General features: G+C 37.5%; 1 protein-coding gene across 6 annotated transcripts in view; it reads right to left on the bottom strand.

The window, feature by feature from the left end:
- Positions 1-35: 35 nt before the first annotated feature.
- ARMT1 (acidic residue methyltransferase 1) overlaps positions 36-19,487 on the bottom strand; it is a 52,510-nt gene continuing 33,058 nt past the window's right edge. For 4 of the 6 annotated variants that reach the window (XM_058836943.1, XM_058836941.1, XM_058836939.1 and 1 more), the window contains 6 exons: positions 13,465-13,782; positions 10,552-10,752; positions 9,146-9,319; positions 8,127-8,369; positions 6,990-7,226; positions 36-3,255 (listed from right to left, as the gene is read on the bottom strand). In XM_058836943.1, the coding sequence (XP_058692926.1) occupies positions 3,058-3,255; positions 6,990-7,226; positions 8,127-8,369; positions 9,146-9,319; positions 10,552-10,752; positions 13,465-13,782 (1,371 nt within the window). In that variant the 3' untranslated portion in view covers positions 36-3,057. The remainder of the gene's footprint in view (positions 3,256-6,989; positions 7,227-8,126; positions 8,370-9,145; positions 9,320-10,551; positions 10,753-13,464; positions 13,783-19,487) is intronic. The other 2 variants (XM_058836937.1, XM_058836938.1) reach the window with 2 other exon arrangements.

Genomic DNA, 19,487 nt, shown 5'->3' with positions numbered 1-19,487 from the left:
TTGAATACTTTTGCACTTAATTTCTTTGAGGCATCCTGGTTCTACTACATTAATATTCTGATGCTTGGTTCTGCTGTGTTGCAAATAGTGTATTATCAATAATACGATTCACAGGCAAAAATTCCATTCCACGTACTTCAATAAACTCTTAACACTAACACTCATTTTTCTATCTCTTTGTGGTTTTATCACTACAGTGTTTATAACATGTATGTGATTTCACTTTAATATCTACAATTGCAACATTTTAATTTGTTGAGTTTTACCTTACCATTTAGCAAAGTTACCTTCAGTGGAGCTGGTTCAGCTGTTATTTGGAGAGAAAAAAAGGAGTTCTGTAGCTGTACTGTTCTGTGAGTTAACACACAGCACTTCTTTACATTATTTACATTATTTTAGTATGTATTCTGATCAAGAATCATTTACCACAATAAAAGAGTTATTATGAACAGATAGCAAACTCTTAATTGCACACCTTTTATTAATATAGACAAACCTAGTGAAAATAACACAGGGGAAGAAGGGTGTCTGCTGACACAACCTGGATATACACTTGCAATGCCTGTCTTGTGTTGAACACATCTTGGTTTAAAAAAGAAAACATTTGAAACAAATGTTGAAAGCATTCATAAGCCTCTTCAACTTTTTCTCCCAGAAGAAAGATTTATTTCAATGCTGTATGAAACAAGCCTTAAAAAAAATTGAGAATCAGTTTTTTCAGGGCTTACTTAAATTATATAAGCTTAGTTAAATTGTATAAAAATCACCTGAACTTTGTTCAAAACAAATTGCTTCTTATTTATTTATTTGCTTTGGCTAAATGGAAAAATATGGCAGTACTCTTTCAAAAGTAAAGCAAATACAGGGAGTATTAGTTCTCAGGTCATAATCGTCATAATCCTTTGTGAACACGGTGATTATTAGTACTTCAGAAAATGTACTACAGCAGATCTACTGTGCTAAAAAAAGAAAAAAAAAAAGGCATTAGAAAACTTTTATTCTTTCTTCTGGCTTAATATGCAAGCCACTAATCAAGCATTGCTGTGAACTTCATGTGAAAATCTGCCTCCTTTTAAATAATTTAGAAAACCATGCTGGTGGCTTCTGTGGGGCTGGAACTTCACTGCTGGTGCCAGGGCTGATCACAGGGTGGCAGGGGACAGGGCTAATGAGCCTGACAGGAGACTTCAAGTCTTCTGGCAGACATCAGGAAATCATTTCACAATGCAAACTTACTTTATAATTGCCACTCTCAGAGACTACTTTTTAATGTTATGAATGCATTGTCTGGGTTGAGTGGACCTAAATTTGTAATGCAATTTACTTAACTTTAAAAATGTGGTAAATCATGTTTCATATTATATTTATAAAATGTGGATGAAGAAGATGGGTTTTGTTCTTTAGTAATAAATCAAAGTGTCTATAGAACAAACAAAATACAAAGTGAAACTACTTGTATTATCTCACAAAGAATTAGAAAATTATTGAAAATTATTGCATCCTTCTCTACCCTCTAAATCCCCAATCAACATATCATGCCTAAAAATTACATTTCATCCAGCCTTGAACACTTCCAGGGATGGAGCATCCACAACTTCTCTGTGCAACCTGTGCCTCACTACCCACACAAGAAAGAATTTTTTTTCTATCGATATCTAATCTCAACCAGCTCTCTTTCAGTTTGAAATCATCCTCCCCAAAACAATGTTACATTATAAAACAAAAAATTAAGTTGATTTTAATCCAGTTAGCCAGAGGAGTGTAAGAATTTATGCAAGAAATATTTCTGTCTTCTCAAGTGACTGATTTTACAGTCATTTGTAAAATGCTTGAGTGCAAAAAAGCTTAATTGTTTATTTTTTTATTTTACAGCAAGTCACTGAGAAACAATTCTTCAGAAGCAAATGAAATAAAAACATGTTTTGAGTCCCCAGCCAGATATCGAAATTACCACTCTTACTTGAAAAAGTGTAATTCTTCTTAAAATAGTGTGTTCAGTTTTACTGGGTGGGTCATCGTTTGCTGAGATACTGTAGAAAGCCCACAAATGGTCAGACACAATTATGTAAGTTGTCTTTACTGTTCTACACAACCATACAAAACTTATAATGGGAAGAGAAAACTAAAACCACATAATGAAGTTTGAATGTGCTATTAAAACAGATTTATTGTCCATATTTCTTTTTAAAAAATCATTAAGTTTAACAACACTCAGAAAACAGTTTTTATGACTAAGAGGTAGTTTTGTACACCTCATCATCATCACTTCTCTGAAAATAAACACTTAAGTAGTTCAACTATTTTCTGTAGTGAACAAGAATTCTAAAATAGTTTTTCATTAACTCAGAAGAATTGCCACTGTGGATTAATTGCCCAAGGAATACAGCAGCTGGAAGCAAAATTTTCAAGATATCATGACCAAGGCCAACACTCAATTTTACCAAATATATCTATATGAGGCATGTGATGGGACCCTGTGAGAGAGCCTTTGCTGCAAAAATGTAATTTTTTGTTTTGCCATACAAGCAGACAAAAGAAACCAACAGAAGAAAAAAAAACTCTTGTTCCAAAATTGAGATAATCCTCTAACTTGCAGACAATTGTCTAAAGCCCTTAAGTGCAAAAATGCAGATATGTTCCCAGGTGGCAAAAAGAACAGCAGCAGGACAGCCCCTACTTGAGCCCTACTTCAACTAGAGGTAAAACACAAGGAATGCCACTGAAGCAGACATCCAGTAACTTCTCAAAACTGTGAACTGACCTTGGTGACCCATGACTTCAATGCCTCTGCACTGAAACTCGAGGGCATCATTGATGTGTTTCCCATCATTTTCATAATTGAAGTATTAAGCTGCCCAGGGATTTTCTGTTTGCCATCTCCAGGCTGCTGGATTTACTCTACCCATTCCTATCAGTCTCTCTGTTGAACTTCTAAAAATCAGCCCTAGTTGTTGTCTCTAGAGTAGGGAACAGAAACAGAGATGTTTTCTGTGGAGGTCCAGCAGGCAAGGAAGCAAATAGAAAATTTCTATTTTCTACACTTTGTTCCGTCTCCGTTCAGTGAAGAAGCTGGATGTTCCTTTGCTGTTCCTCTGGGGTCCTTGCCACGTTTTTGAGGCAGACACAGGGGAAGAAGTGGTGCTGATGGGAGTGAATCAGCCCATCAAGGCGTGTAATGATTTCATAGTCAGGAAGAGCCAGGCTGGCAGTGTCGAGGCCCAGCATCCGCGAGACCACCTCTCGGAAATCTGCCAGCTGCGGGAGCAAACACAAGGGAATAAATTAAATAGGAAGCAAAGGAGATGTCAGGGAAAGCAAGTACATATAGGCACACATACAAACACAAGCACTTGTATTTATCAGTGCTAAATATAGGCATATCAGCTGTTGCTCAGTACAGAGAGCAGAAGAGGACACAAACAGCCCTTTGGGACATACATCAAACCACAAAACACAAACAGCTGAGATGTCAAGGATCTCAAACACAAAATACAGTTTTCAAGTGTTTCTTTAGTATCTCTCACAGGCATATCTTCTCTGCTGACTCAACCCAAAAACTGAGGAAAATACACTTTTACTTGACCCCGACACAAACTGGAAACTCTGGTGGACACTTCCCAGAGCAAAGCTTGTTGCTTCTCCTTGATCACTATCTACCACCGCTCCCCTCCAGCCTTCACTTTCTTGAGGAAAAAAGAAAGGAGGAAGTCAGAAGAAAGGTGGAAGTTCTTGGCACATCCTAGGGTCTGACTTTGATTTGAATCAGGATACAGCCCAAATTCAAGACGCAGCTTAAGAAATTGCTTGTTTTTCTTCTGTTCATAGCTGCTGAAAATGACATAGGAATAGTATTTGGTGAAGTAATTAGTTAAAGACATCAGCTCACTCTCTGCAGCTCCAAATGGACAGACATCCACAAGTAGTTGTCATCACTGCTGATTTACTCTTCTTAACTCACAATATGTATCATTATCAATCAAACTTCAAAGCTTCTTGAAGAGACAAGAAAATACACAGCCAAAATGACAAATGCCTTAATACTCCTTTATCATCAACACATAAAAGAGGAAAACTTTACTATTTGAGGAAATATTATTTTCTTGCTCTCTATTTGAATGCTGAGATCCCCATTCCCAAGCATGAAAGAGACTCAAAATGCCACAAAAATCATCAAAACCACTAAGAAACTGGATTCATGTTCTGATGTGGCAGCATCCTCACTCCATCGATCCTGCCAAGGGCTAAGGATAAGGAGGAGACAGACAGTCCTGAAATGTCTCCAACCCCAAGAACACTGCGCAGAATTCTAAAGCAGCTAAGTCTGTGAGTAAAGGGGTTTGCAGCTTTCCTGAAAACAAGGTCTCAGTTGCCAACACTTTGCAAAAGGCAGTTTGTTTCAAACCCTTAGGAGCTGCCATCAGCTCAGAAACACAAATATATGGAAACCAATACAGAACAGAGCTGAGCTCTAGAGTCCTCAGCACAAGACAGACATGGACCTGTTAGAACAGTCCCAAGGGGAGCTACAGAGATGATCAGAGGGCTAAAGAACTTCTGTGAAGTCAGGCTGAGAGAGCTGGGGTTGTTCAGCCTGGAGAAGAGCAGCCTCCAGGGAAACCTTATAACAGCCTCCCAGTACTTAAAGGGGGCTTTCCAAAAATAAAACAGGAAGAACAACACTTTACACAGGCATATAGTGATAGGAAAAGGGAGAAGGGTTTTTAATTAGAAGAGGAGAGATTTAGATTAGATATTAGGAAGAAATTCTTTACTGGGAGGGTGGTGAGACACTGGAACAGGTTTGCCCAGGGAACTTGTGCTGTCCCATTCCTGGAAGTGTTCATGGCCAGGCTGAATGGAGTTTTGAACAATCTGGTCTAGTGGAAGGTGTCCCTACCGACAGCAGGTGTGCTGAAACTAGATTATCTTTAATGCCACTTCCAACCTAATCCATTCCATGATTCTGGGATTTGACAATTCAGTCCCAGCTACCTGTATTACCAAGGCAGTGTGATGTCTTGGATCAAACGTTGGAACAAACATCTTGTTACACCAAAACCCCAAAGTTCCCATGCATTATCTTCTACACTAGTTTGGGAGGTCACAGATGCAGGGGTGCTAGACAAGTACTATTTAGCACAAGCTAAAGAGTTTTTCTTTCAAAATCTGGATCACAAACAGGATAAGGAGGCAGCAAAGCTGAAATTTGTTTCCATACAGACTTTACATTGAAAGCTCAAGGCAGCCCTCTGCAAAGATACAGGCTTTGGATGAAGTAGAGAAATAATGAAGGATAAACATCATTAAAGACTCAAACACGAAAGTATGCTGCAGACAACAACACTCCTGCTAAATTTTCTTTGTACCTTCCATTCAGTGAGTAAAATTATCAGAAATAAAAACCAAGAAATTAATGCAACTTAGAGCATTAACCCAAGATATTGGGGTTTGAGGATGTAAAAAGCAGACACTATATTTTATTTTCATTCTGTAACTACAAGAAATTAGAACCAACAGAAAGAAAACAAAATATTCCAACAGAAAGAAAACAAAAATAAAAGTCCAAAGAATATTGAAACAATATCTAAGTGGTTTGAAACCCCTTGCATTCAGACGGTAAAAAGTCAACGTTTGTGTGCTTCTAGCAAAAACTCAATGTATGACTCCATGGAATAAGTTCCTGCACATAATTAATATCTTCTTCTCTGTGTCAGATGCTTTGTTTCCTCATGAGATGTATGAAGAAATTAAATCTTCCTGCCAAATTTCTAACCTTCATTATAAAACAAAACAGTGCTAAAGGTTTCCAGGAAAAAAAGATTCCCAGGTTGTTGGTCTTCTCTCCATGTAAATAAAATATTTTTCTAGACTGATTTCTGAAATAGCATTCTTAAATTTGATCCAGAGTCATTGTTAAGGCAAACATATACCATAAAATTTTTAGCTGGGAAATCTAATATAAAGTTCTAGGCAGTTGAAATAAATTTAAAATTACAAGTTTTTTACTTTAAAGAAATATCCCATTTGCTTTCAACAATTATGCCATCTATAACATTGCTAAGAAACACAACATGCAGGGCAATAACATACATACTACACAATTTTTTTTTCAGTTAGGATGGAACACATTTACTAACATGTTTCCCACAAACTACTTATACCCTCTTTGTGAGTTACCACAAAAATTTTTCTGATCTAAACTTCAACAAAGTTATATGTCACAAATTGATCCAAAATAATTACATTCAATATTAAATTGGGGGGATGGGGGTGGTTGGGGGCTGTTCCTTGTATTCTCCAACATTCTTTGAATTTATGGCCTATACACAGTAACACTGGCTTGTTTAAATCATTTAGGTTGGAAAAACCCTTTAAGATTATCAAGTCCAACTCCTAACCTGCATTGCAAAGTCCATCACTAAACCATGCCTAGGTGTCTTTTAAATACCTTTAGGACTGGTGTCTTAACCACTCCCCTGGGCAACTTCTTCCAACTCCTGACTACCCTTTCAGAGAATAAATTTTGCTTAATATCCAATCTAAACCCCCCCCTACAATACAACTTGAGGCTGCTTCCTTTCATCCTGCCACTTAGTCTTATTGAAGAAAGTGCAAGAGATGGATGTGTGAGAAACAAAAGGAAACAGATGAGAAGCAGGTAAGTTTTATACCTAAGATATTTGGAAAAAGCCATACCTTAAGAGAGATGCTAGGATTTTATAGCATTTTAATACTTCTCTAAAAGCTGATATAATATTTTGTGATGAGCAAAGAAAATAATGCCTTTATTTATTATTCTCTTGCAAAACTTAATTTGCAGAATAGCTTTGCAATCACAACTGTCACTGTGGCTCACAAGTGTGAGCTAAAATTTCCTTGTTTGATAATGTTTGGAGCGCTTTTAAGCACAGCTGGATAGCTGTTCCACCTAAACCATTTTCAGGCACTCTAAGGGACACCTAGCACTTGTCAAATTCCTAGACACCTACCTGTCTCTCTCTTTGTGCTAGTTCTGCAAGGGTTGTTTTAAGCACCTTCACCTCACTGGTAACTGCTTCTAACATATTTTTGTTTTTTTCTTTATCTTCAGTAGCTTTACGCTCCTTTAAAAGAAGTTCTGATTTGGCAGACCTGAGTTGTTTCTCAGCTTTTTCTTTCATTCTTTCCAATTTGCCTTGAGACTTACTGAGTTCCTCTATTGTTTTGTTCTGCTCCAGAGTTTTGATCTGCAATAGGATAAGAAAGTGTTAAATTTGTCATACTTTTTCATCTAACTTGAGCAAGTAATAAAAATATCAGGAGTGATCACAAATAAGCACTTTAGTGTGGTTTCTTTTGGGTTCTTCATTAAGTCATCACATGTACATGATGAACTGAACTGAAAAGTAACTAAAGGAGACTGGCCTATTTCAACACAATGAACAAAGAGATTTTTCCTTCAAAGACAAAGATTTTTACTTCTCCTAATTCTCTACAGGTTTTGTGAAAAGAGGTATTTGGACAAAAAAGAAAACCCACAGCAAGGGTTTGCTCTCTTCCAGCCCTGGGAAAAACAGTAGGAAAAAGAGTTGCCAAATGTTTTGCTGGTAAAAATGGTTCAGTGGAAACACATGCAAAGTTGTCTATTTCACTCCATCAGCTACAACACACAAAGTCACATAAAATCAATCTCCCTTTCTCTTAGTGGTGGCAAGCTATCAATGGCTGCAAACTACTTGTATTCACCTAAGTAAAAGCAGGTAATATATTAATACTGCAATGTAATGAAACATAGAAACAATTAAAATTTAGAATCTTGCCTGTCATATTCCCTCCACACCTCTCAGAATAGAGCTTCTGTGAGTAATGCATGTGAAAACACATGACAGCCATACCAACAGGAAAGAAAGGAATGCATATATTGTATTTTTCTTATAATAGCCTGAAAATTTACACTGTGCTGTGCAGATGCTACTTAGCATATCAGGACAAATTGTAATATATCCAAAACATTGTAATATTATATTTGCTTTTGCCACCTAGATTTGAGCAGTTCTCCAAGAACACATTTATTTTAAATGAAGTCCACCTGTATCCAACTGGAATAGAAAAATTGACAGAAGTACAAATGTAATCTTCTAACTCACCTTAAGCTCACTGGTTTCAGACAGCTTGGCTTTGAGATCCGTATTTGTTTCCCTTGCCAGATCAAGCTGCTTCTGTAGCCTCTCTATCATCTTATGCAACTTTCTGACAGTGAGATTGGCCTCATCCCTTTCCACAGCTAAGGCAGCCCTTACTTGCTTCTCTTCTTCCAGCTGGGTTATTTTCTGCCACAGAAGGTTCACGTGCAGCTCTCTGCTTTCAAGTTTTTCTTTCTGAGCCTTCAACTTGATTTCCAAATACAAGGACATTTGAAAAAGTAAATGTGAAAGACCGTGGTATTACATAACCACAAATTTAATCCTTGTGTTGCTTCTATAACCTGAACTCCTTTTCCTCTCTTGAAAACTTTGTGAAGTATCAACATATATACCCTAACTTGATACTCCTTGTATTACCAATTGATTGTGCTTGTCTATTGTTTTAAACCTTAAACCGACCCAATTCCCAGCTCTATACCAGTCTGACAAGCCTAAACCCAAAAGATTTCCCTATGTCATAACAGGATGACAGAGGGTTGTTTGACCAAATTTGAACATACTTGTTCCTGTAGGAACAACTGAAGGAAGGAACGGTTCCTTTTGGAAACATTTCAATGCTTGGTGAAGTACAACCAACACCCTACTAGTTTCTTGAAAAGTTTGTGTAATGTTCCTCCCTCCTTGGCAGATCCCTTTAGATTTAAAACATTAAATTCATTAACGGAAGTTGCTTACAGAACTATAAACGTGTATTAAAAAGTAGACAAATATTTAGATACAAACATCCATAACTTCATAGTTTTTTTCTTAAGTTGTGAAAAGCAGTATTGTGCTCAACCAACTGGTTTGGTTTAGCTATTTCAATATGCAGTCTTTTTGTGCAGTTTGCAAACACTATCTTCTTTTTACATCATGGACATTTTTGAAATTCCTTACACATATACAGTCTTCTGCCTCTAGCAAGCCACTACAGAAAACACAGCCATACATTAATCTTTGAATGGTACGTGTTTTTTGCATACCTTCCGTTGGAGGCTGTATGCCACAGTCTTGTTCTCAACCACCGCATCACCTTCCAGTTTCACCAACTGCTCTACCCGGGCCAGAATCACATCCATAGTCATATCAAATCCAACCTCTGCTGATAGACTATCCAGCTTCATCTTCTCATTAAGTTGCTCCAGAAATTTAAGATACTAAGATTTGGAAAAGTAGGCAGAAGAATAATAAAATTTCATTAAAAGCCATGAAGTACAATTTAAAAGCAATCCCCACTACAATGGCAGCCAACAATTTGTAGCCAGGTATGCTACAAGAAATGATATACTGGGCACATTCCTGACACAACTGCAAATTCTCCAGTTTTTTTATTCAACACTTAGTTTGTCCATAAACCCCTAGATCTATGACATATGATGCAGTCTGAGGAGATGCAGGAATGTTAACATGGCCAGCCTTCAGCCCTTCTTAGGAACAGCAAAGTTTAGAGATAAGTTACTGGTTTACACATTGCTTTAAAGCTTATTTTATTTGCATCTCCATATGGTTAACGGATGTGAACACATACAGATATCAAATACAATTCAATCCAATTTTTCCTTCTTTTGTTCTGCCCCACCAGCTCTTTAAAAATTGATTTGTCTCTTGCTCTCAGTTAGCTTCTCTTGCAAAACCCAAAACCCTCCTTCTCACTAAGAACTGTTTCCCTTTGCTTCCTCTTAGTTCTGGTGCAAACCATTATCTCTGCAAAGAACCAACAAAATAAATAAAAAGAAAAAAAAAGCCAACAACAAACCAGTTTCACCATTTGTTCATTAGCAAGAATACCTTTTGGTTTCATGATACTTCTGATAGAAAAAAATTAAAAACAGCAGCAGCAGAAGAAAGCACTGCAGTTATTCATTGACAGAAAAAAATCGCTAAAAAGATCTCTTCATTGCAGCAAAATCTAGAGAATAATTTAAGAATCTAGGGCCACATGTTATTAACAGAGGAAGCAGAATGGAAAAAACAGCTCCTTTTTTCTGGTTTTCTCCCAGTGTGATGGATGCTTCATTCAAAAAGATTATTTTATCATAGTCTAAGGCAAAACAAATAGCACAAAATTGTTGATTCCTCTAAGCATTAATCCTGGCCTGGCAACATGCTACAACTTTGCTTTTCGTAGCTGTAGTGTTTGGCTTTCCAGGTACTACGTCATTTTTCAAACTCTTTGGTATGTGAATGGATTACAGGCTAACAGTGTGTTCATTCATACAATCAGACAAAAAAACCTAGTAGCCACAATTGTCTAATAATATAAAGGAATCAAAGACTACAAGATCTTGAAAGATTGCAGACCAGTGCTCCAGGAGACCAAAGCAATACAATGATCTGTGTCTCTGCTTTTAGTGACTTCTATTCAAAAGTAAATAATGTGTGCAACTACTTTTTGTTTCTCAAGCTTCAAACCATCTTGCATCAGGTCTCCAGTTAATAATTCTTCTTCCAAGTGCTTCACTTGATTGTGGAAATTCTCAGAACATTTTTCAGCTTTCCTGCTCCTCTCCAGGGCTTCATGGTACAATCTGGTCTGATTTTCCAAAGCTTTAGTCAATTTAGCTAATTGTGATTCAAGCTGAGATACCATCTAGGGAGCAAGCAAACCAACAAAGCATATGGGGTTAAGTGGAAAATGCTAGAAAGATATGAAAGATATATCAACAAATTGTTAAAAATAGGGCAAAATAGCTATCTTTAAAATATATGCATTTAAGAAGTCAAAAAGAAAAGTCCTTAACCACCAGCAAAAAAACTGTAGAAATGGAGACACCCAAAAGTAAACAGCAGATATTGTAAATGAGTCAAGCAACTAAAAGGTATTGCTATATATTAAAAAATCAACACAAAATAATTCAGACAAAAAATTTCCAAAGATGTGGCCACAGCAGCAATACCTGGCACTCAGCTATCATTCCTTAAAATAAACCAAGGAAATCACTATTCTTTTGAGGAGTTGATTAGAAAAAGCATAGAAGTTTTTACAAAATACATGCAGCATGTGGGAGAGAATGTAGACATGGATAATTAAGTCTCAGAGGAGTGTTCCAAATTGGTATCTGTTAAGCAGTGTTTAAAAGACTGTGCTTAAAATAATAGCTATCATAATTATTATTATTATTATTATTATTATTATTATTTCTTCTGTAACTAGCCAGAGCCCAAGGATAAAAGGATAAAACCTCAAAACATGCAACTAGAACATTTCTAATTCTTCACTGTTAACTTTATAGCACCTGCATATAATGTAATGGTGTTTAAGTTGTAAACTATTTATAAATTAAATGCTTGAAAGTATCTGGTTACACTACTGCCAAATACTGAAAGGCAGTTCAATACACTAAGTTGCTTGTTTCCCTCTGTCTCTTTCTTACTGTCATGTAATTATTTGGTACATAATTAGTTATACTGCATTTGTAACTCAGTGTTCAGACACTCATCTCCAAGCAGTCTCTTCATTTTAAGCATCTTGTTGGTTCCTGTTAATAAAATGAACAGACGTACACGGAACTCTCAATAATTTTAATGGCACTGAAAGGTTTCCAACTCAAACTGCAGTTAAATAGAGTTTTCCCCCAACTTGCCTGAAAAACACTGCTGCTCATACAGTACCCATCACTAAACAATAATAAATCTGCAAGAACCCACAAACATATTTTATGCTTTTTTACATCTCACATCACCCATCAGGAACAGGAGTTTCAGTAACTTGGTCCCACAGAGATGTGTTGCTGCCAGAGAACCTACAGCCCCTTTATCAGGTTGCAGAGTGGCTGCAAGGGGATTTTAGAGGCTTCAAAGACCCATAAACATGAGAAAGTGAAGGACTATACCACAGAAGCAGAGCAGAAGCTGTCATTTTATCAGCCTGGGGCATCCTGGTGTAACTTTCATCCTTGGCTTAGGGACTACCCACAAGGCATTTCCTAAAACAAGGTTCCACATGTTACCCACCCATCCCTGATCCATCATCTTACAAAGGCTGCATTTTTGGTCCTGCAGTTCTGACCTCCACAACTTCTCATTCCTATGACTCATGCAGCTTGATCAGCCAGCCTACAAAATAAAACCCCCCCTTTCTACTTTTTGCTTTAGTGTGCCTACTAGATAATTTCAAACTACAACCATTTTACATATGACACAAAGTACGGTCAGAGTGTGGATCTGCTGGATGGAAGGAAGGCTCTGCAGAGGGACCTGGGCAGGCTGCATCAATAGGCTGATGCCAGTGTTTGAAGTTCAACAAGGCAAAGTGGTCCTGCCCTTGGGTCACAATATTGCTACAGGCTGGGCAGAGTGGCTGGGAAACTATGTGGTGAAAAAGGATGTGGGGGTGCTGGTCAATAGCTGGCTCAAACTGAGCCAGCAATGTGCCCAGGTGGGCAAGAAGGCCAATGGCATGGGTTTGCTCTTTTGTTTTTTTTTAAATACTTCATCAAAATGCACAGGATATTTTCCAGCCTTGGACAGAATACAAAACTATTTGTTGTCATTAAAAACTATCACATCAGCAGGAGATGCTAGAATTTTAAAATCTGGCAAGAATATCACAGCTGGTTTTCAGTGACTCACTGAATTTAGTGTGTGACTTTTGACAACATAAGTAGTCCTCACTGACAAAATTAATAAATTGTAAGCAAGTGAGACACTTCAGTGCAGCATTGGGATACTGACATTGGTCAGGTTGCATTCTGATTCACCTTCCTCCTGAACTGTCCCTTCTCTACCTATACATTCAAACACACCTTTGCAAACACTACCAGACCAAATGCCTCAAGCCAGAGCCTTCCTTTTACCTTCTTCGCATGCTGAATGTTTAGCTGTAAGTGTAAAAACACATCTTTATCTTTAGGTGCAGGTTTGAGGATTGAAGTGAAAGAAGTTGCCTGTGGCAACTCATCAATTATATCTGCTGTGAGAAAGAAGTCCGTTCTTGAAGTCACCATTGTAGCAGCAAATCCATACTTGTTCACAGGTTTCACTAAATCATAGCAACCAAACAGCCACCTTTGATGTCTGCTGGCACAGAAACCAAATTTCAGTGTTGTAACTGAAAGACCATTCCGAGTCTTTTCTTCCTAACAGCATCTATTATTAATTTCATTTCTGAACTCTTTCTGTTTAGTAAAACATAGATGCTTTTCCACTATTACCTTAAATCAATAGACAACAAAATTAAAGGTTTCTGTAATTTCAAAACCTAAGCAGAAAAGAATTAACACTCTACCAGATGAATAAAATGAAACAGAACCCAAGGAGAATAAATGCACACATTGGACAAGTGCAGTAGTTGCTGACTTACTATTTCTTTATTCTCCTCTTTGCAATTTATTTCTTGGATCCTCTCCAAAATGGTCTTCTCAGAAGGTTTAACTATTTCAGATCCACAGCTGAGCAGGGTAGCAATTTCTTCTTTAAAAGCTTCTAAAGAGTCCTGAGCAGTCCTGGCCTGTTCTCTGCTACTCTTCAAGCTTGCATCTAACTCCCTGGAAGATTTCTTCAGATTGTGCAGTTCCTGCTTTGAGGTGTCCAAAGCTTTCTGGTTAACTGTCAGTTTCTCTTGGAGGTTTCTGATCTCCAACTCTAAACTCTGTCCCTTTATTACAGCACTGTCAAGATCCTAAAGTGCATGAAAAATTAAACAAGATTTTTAAAATTAGTTATAAACCCTCTCCACCACACACAAATTAAGGAATAACTCAGGAGGAGGTACTGCAGACAGAAATTGATGAAAACCTGAAGTCTGCTGTAATCACACTAAAGACTAACCTCTTATATTTGTTTGCAAAAAAGAATACATAAATAAAGTTTCGAGGTGAATGAAACCAGACTTTTTATTATAAAACTACTGAAATCTTACTTTTCCCTCCAGATAATATGACCTGAAAACAAGCAGTGAAAAAGACGTATCACACATAAAGCCAAAGTACTACAACTGAGAGGGGAAAGGATAGGATAGGGTAGGATAGAATAGATTATTTCAGTTGGAAGGGACGAGCAGTGATGATCAACTCCAACTGCCTGACAATTCAGAGCTGACCAAAACAACAGACACAATCTCCTTGAATACAGTGATGAGGTGATCTCTGAGATCAGTTTATCTGACTGCAACAAAAGATCCTGAGATTATTATTCAGAGAAATGAGAAGTGAGGGACAAGACAAATCAAGGCTTGGTTGGGAACGAATAAAATATAGCCAATACATATGTATCTATATCAGTTGTAGAGAAATACTAACCTAACAGGTCAGAGCAGACAGAAAGAATTGTGCATCCTGACCCATGACACCAAAACAAATAATGACAGAAAAAATAAAGAAAAATAACCATCTAAACATAAATAAATAAAGTATTGCGTGTCTCTCCTTTCCCCACAATACCAGTATTAAGAGTGCTTACACATACATATACAAGAAAAATATTTGCACCATGACCAACTAAAAGTACAGCAAAGACTAAGTCTTCATTTCTCAGGGCATTTTCTGATTGGTAAGAACAAATGGGAAAGAGTATTATTTCACACATGACACAAAAGGAAAGAATAATATTTTGCCCATGACACAAAATTGCTACAGAGTATGGAATATTTACAGAGAGGGACTGGATTCCTCTGGAGGTCTCAGTGGTAAGTAGAGGGTCAGTAAGTGGACTGATATGAGTTAAGATTATGCACACTGGAGTTATAAACTGTTCCTGAAGCAGTTATGAATATGGTGATTACTCAAGGGTCTCCCAGGGTCTGTGTATGCTTGCTGTGGAGTATAGTATGTCATTTGTATTAATCGAATACCTGCCAATCAAGCACTTAAATATGGGAGCATTTCTGTAGATCAGCAGGGAGGGTGGCCAAACAAAAGGAGTTTGCAGGGAATCTTTAGAAAATAAAATATAAAAATATGATACTAAAAATACTAAAATTTTTAATAGTGGTGAAAAGGCAAACATACAAAAACATAAACAACAACCCCTGTCATTTAGGAAATAATTTGGTTTTATACCTTTCTGAAGTATTTTCAGAATTGTTTTAGAAACAAATGTTGGCCTGACTCCTTGCCAATTTCTCTTTTTAATTCTAGACAAGTCCTATTAATAGAAAATTCCCACCTCAGTAGTGCTCAGAACTACATTATGGTAATTACAGCAAAGAACAGAGAAATTTATTTCAATTACAATTTTCAGCAGTGCGTATTTTTCCTTTCAGAAAGGCAGTGCTAAAATGGTTTGCCAGTACCAGGGAGCTTACATAATCACCATCTTGCTAAATTGTGAACATCTGAAAACATAGTTTATTCAAAAGATCAAGGTATAAAATAAGGAAGTGAAAGCCACCAAACAATGGCTGGGAAACTGCCTGGCAGAAAAGGACCTGGGGGTGCTGGCTGACAGTGTCTGAACATGAGACACGTGTGTCCAGGTGGCCAAGAAGGCTGATGGCATCCTGGCCTGGACCACCAAGAGTGTGGCCAGAAGGAGCAGGGCAGGGATTGTCCCCTGCATTCACCACTGGTGAGTGACATCTGGAGTACTGTGTTCAGTTCTGGGCCCCTCAGTTCAGGAAGAAAATTGAGGTGCTCTGGTGTCCAGGGAAGGGCAGTGGAGCTGGTGAAGGGTCTGGAGCACAATTCTGATGAGCAGCATATGACGGAGCTGGGGGTGTTTAATCTGGAGAAGAGGAGGCTCAAGGGAGACCTTATCACTCTCTACAGCTGCCTGAAAGGAGGTTGGAGTCAGGTGGGAGTCGGTTTCTTCTCCCAGTTCAGAAACATAGGAAATGGCCTCGGATTGTGGCAGACGAAGTTTAGATTGGTTATTAGGAAAAAATTCATCAGAAGGGCTATGAAGCACTGGAACAGGCTGCCCAGGGAAGTGGTGTAGCCACCACCCCTGGAGGTACTGAAAGACTTGCAGACAGGTACTTAGGAACAGGTTTAGCGGTGGGTTTGGCAGTCCTGGGTTAACAGTTGGACTCCATGAACTTGCAGGTCTTTCCCAACCTAAGTAATCCCATGGTTCTACCGACACCCCTATCAGCAGCATGGTCTCAATGGACCAAGGACAACTATATATACAAAAAAGAGCACACATTACATTAATAAGAGGGGATTAAAGACAATACAGGTATTTTCCAGACGAATTCTTACGCCAGCTGCACCTCCAGTTATTACTGTTATACCATAAGGATTGTAAAACTAGTTTACTCTTATCTCCCATCTTCTCAAGTGATTCAGTCTGGAAATATCTGTGATGCCTGCTGAAACCTGTCTCTAATATGTATTTTCTTAATGACATATTATAAACAAAAACAAAACAAAAAAATCCAGGTTCTGAGAAACTCATTCCTGCATTTATCTGTTGGGACAAGAAAAACCTAAAATCATGTGGCTGTCTCTCCTACAATCTATGTATTTGCATATATTCAAAAATGTAGCCATATCTCTCAGGTTCAATCAAGATCCTTAAATGTTTTCATATTTTAATTAACCCTTTTTATACAATTGATTTATTTTAATAAATTTATATTGATTAGAAACTACTTAGATCTATTTTGTTCATTAACATAACAATATAAACCAATACTGAATACTGAAGAATATTTTCTTGGTTAATTTTGCATCAGTAGTACATACAGATAAATTTGTACTAATTAAAATTACTTGCTTACACTTCAAGTATGTTCTTTAAAGATTTTGCACGGTGCACATCTTTGCGAAACAGATGTTTAAAATAACACTTCAGAGGGAAATCACAAATATTTCCAGATTGAATTGTCAGCAAAGATGTGAAACAGAGCAAGACAGTTTACTAGTTCTTGTGGATCATCAGTGGTAATGCTGTATTTAAATTAATCTGGAAGAATATATGTATCCTTTCCTATACCTTAGATAAACACCATACAGGAATTTATCAAATACTAAAAAGAAACCTGGTTGGCATAAGACATTACAGACACACTCCAAGACTGTTACAATTCTCCAATTATGATTATCATAATCAGTAAACACTCTCTGGAAATACAGAAAAAAAACTTCAAGTATTCTGCTTCTCAGTCTAAAAATCTGGGCAGGATTTAAAAGTTGTTTTTCATCAAATGTAAATTTGATATACAATGCAGCCATAATAATGGTATGCACAATCTTTACAAATTTCCAGAAGCAAAATCTTGCAATGTTCTATCAGAAACATGAGCAATTCAGAAATAAACAGAAGAGTGTATTCAGAAATAAGTAAAAATAATAGATTAGAAAAAAAAATCTTCTTGCATTGCTTTTTTTACTTTTATTAGTTTCAAGAATTATTGGTTTTTCTTTGCTGCTTGATATTGTCATGCAGTGAGACTGAGAACAGACAAAATTACTGTTCACTTAGTTAATGTTCCTCAAATGAAGCCCAGCTAACTGCAAAAAATACTCAAGTACCAAACATGCTAAAGACTATTTTAAATAGTCTTTCAACCTTAAAATATAATTAACTGGCTTTCATTTTATTCAGTATGAATTTTTGAATTCTGAGGCAGCTACCTCCTCCTGGGACAAAAAAAAGGGCACGTGATCAAGAGAAGGAATTCATAGGTGTCCTAAAGAACGGGAGTGGAGAACTACCTGGCAATTAAAACAGGCAATTATTCCAAGGGGTGGCAGGGAACAGTGTGGTGGCCAAATCTTGATGGAGATGACTGACAGAACAGTGTGATAGTCTCTATACACCTAGGAAGAATTTTAAGAGAAAACTGGGGGAAATGGGCTGCCATCTCAAACTGTAATACTGAAGATGGCCAAAATGTTTGGCCCTGAGAGCTGTAGGCACATGTAGGCAAGAGTCACTACTCAGGCTTTGCTGGATAAATTCAGCTACAGGCCATTCCATTAATTAAATCCAGAAAACAGCCCAGAAACACATAGCCAAGTATGAGTCTTCTGGCACAGAACAGCATGGATCTCTGCTTCTCACCCTGACGGGAACATGTCACAACACACTCCATTCATGTACTTCAGCTGTGCAGCATGAAGGACATGGTGAAGTCAGACTGACTCATGCCACTGGTACCCCTCCTATAACCAAGTCAGACACCCATCAAGGGAACAGGGGATCCCTCACTTCACATGTGAGGACATAAAGCATTTTTTGTTTTTTGCTTTCTTTTTCAATACTGAACTTCTTCATACGCTTTGTGAACACAAAACCTCCTCAACAGATTTGCTCAGTGTCTGCAAATGTAAGTGGCTAAACTGAAATTGCACTGGAGGAAACTGCAGCCTCTGTGCAGATAGGGCTTTCCAAAAGCAATGCTTTTGAAAGGCAATGCTAATCATTTAGAAAGACATTTCTGTAAAATTGCTTAAATAAATTATGTATTTGGCACTTGCAAAATAATGATAGGAAAATATTTTTCAGAAAACTAGCTCAACTTGGTAAATGTTTTGGCAGTTAGAGCAAACTTGAAAAACAAGCCATAAATGGAGCCCTGATCTTGGTTTAAAACATCTCCTGATTCTGGGTCACTGAGTAAACTACACTCTGTTCTTCCTTACACACCTGTGTTTGAAGTGAAGCATGAAAACAAAATGTTCTCAAAAAGGACCTGTTTAAGATTTTGGTACAGGTTCTCTCTCAGTTCAATTGAGTCTTAGAAAATTGTGCACAGCTTGGTAAGAACTATTTTCAGCAGTAAGTAAAATTTATGACCCTTGTGGTACTTACATTTATCTTCCTCACAAATTCCTTCTATTCCAGAGCACACTGCCAGCTATTTCTCATCTCCTAAGTATTTTGCTTACAACCAAAGCAGAACACTATATCCTTTAAAGTGTATGGTGGGTGTCTCTTCTTCAGGAAAAGAATGTCAGGAGTGGGGAAAATGCTGTATTACTTTGGAAAACTCACTTGCACAAGGTTGCCTTTATGTTAAAAATTCCTACCAACTCAATCACAACTCAGATACATATTTGGCAGTCTAAGTTTCTTCTCTTATCTTCTCACATTCCAGCCATCAGCCTTAACCATACTGTTTCACCTGCAGGAATCTTCATTCTGGCTTCACTGAACTGCTTCCTTTCCACAGACTCCACTTTCCATCACTCAAAGTGCAAACCAATACGGAAAACTGCTACAGAAATGCACTTTGTTCATCCACCCTTTGAAAAATGCAAATTCTTAACGGGAAGTTCTCCTGGAGCACTTCAATCCTTAAATCTTTTCCTTCACAAATCATAGCTAGGTGAATTTGGTGAATATTTGACTTAAAACTTAACTTTTATTTCTCATCTGACCATCCTTTCTGCTGCACAGATTTTCTCTAAGGCTTCCCAACAGTGAAACGGTGCTTTC

The sequence above is a fragment of the Poecile atricapillus genome, chromosome 3, assembly GCF_030490865.1.
Source record: "Poecile atricapillus isolate bPoeAtr1 chromosome 3, bPoeAtr1.hap1, whole genome shotgun sequence".
NCBI lineage: Eukaryota > Metazoa > Chordata > Aves > Passeriformes > Paridae > Poecile > Poecile atricapillus.
This window is presented reverse-complemented; position numbering and strand designations above follow the sequence as displayed.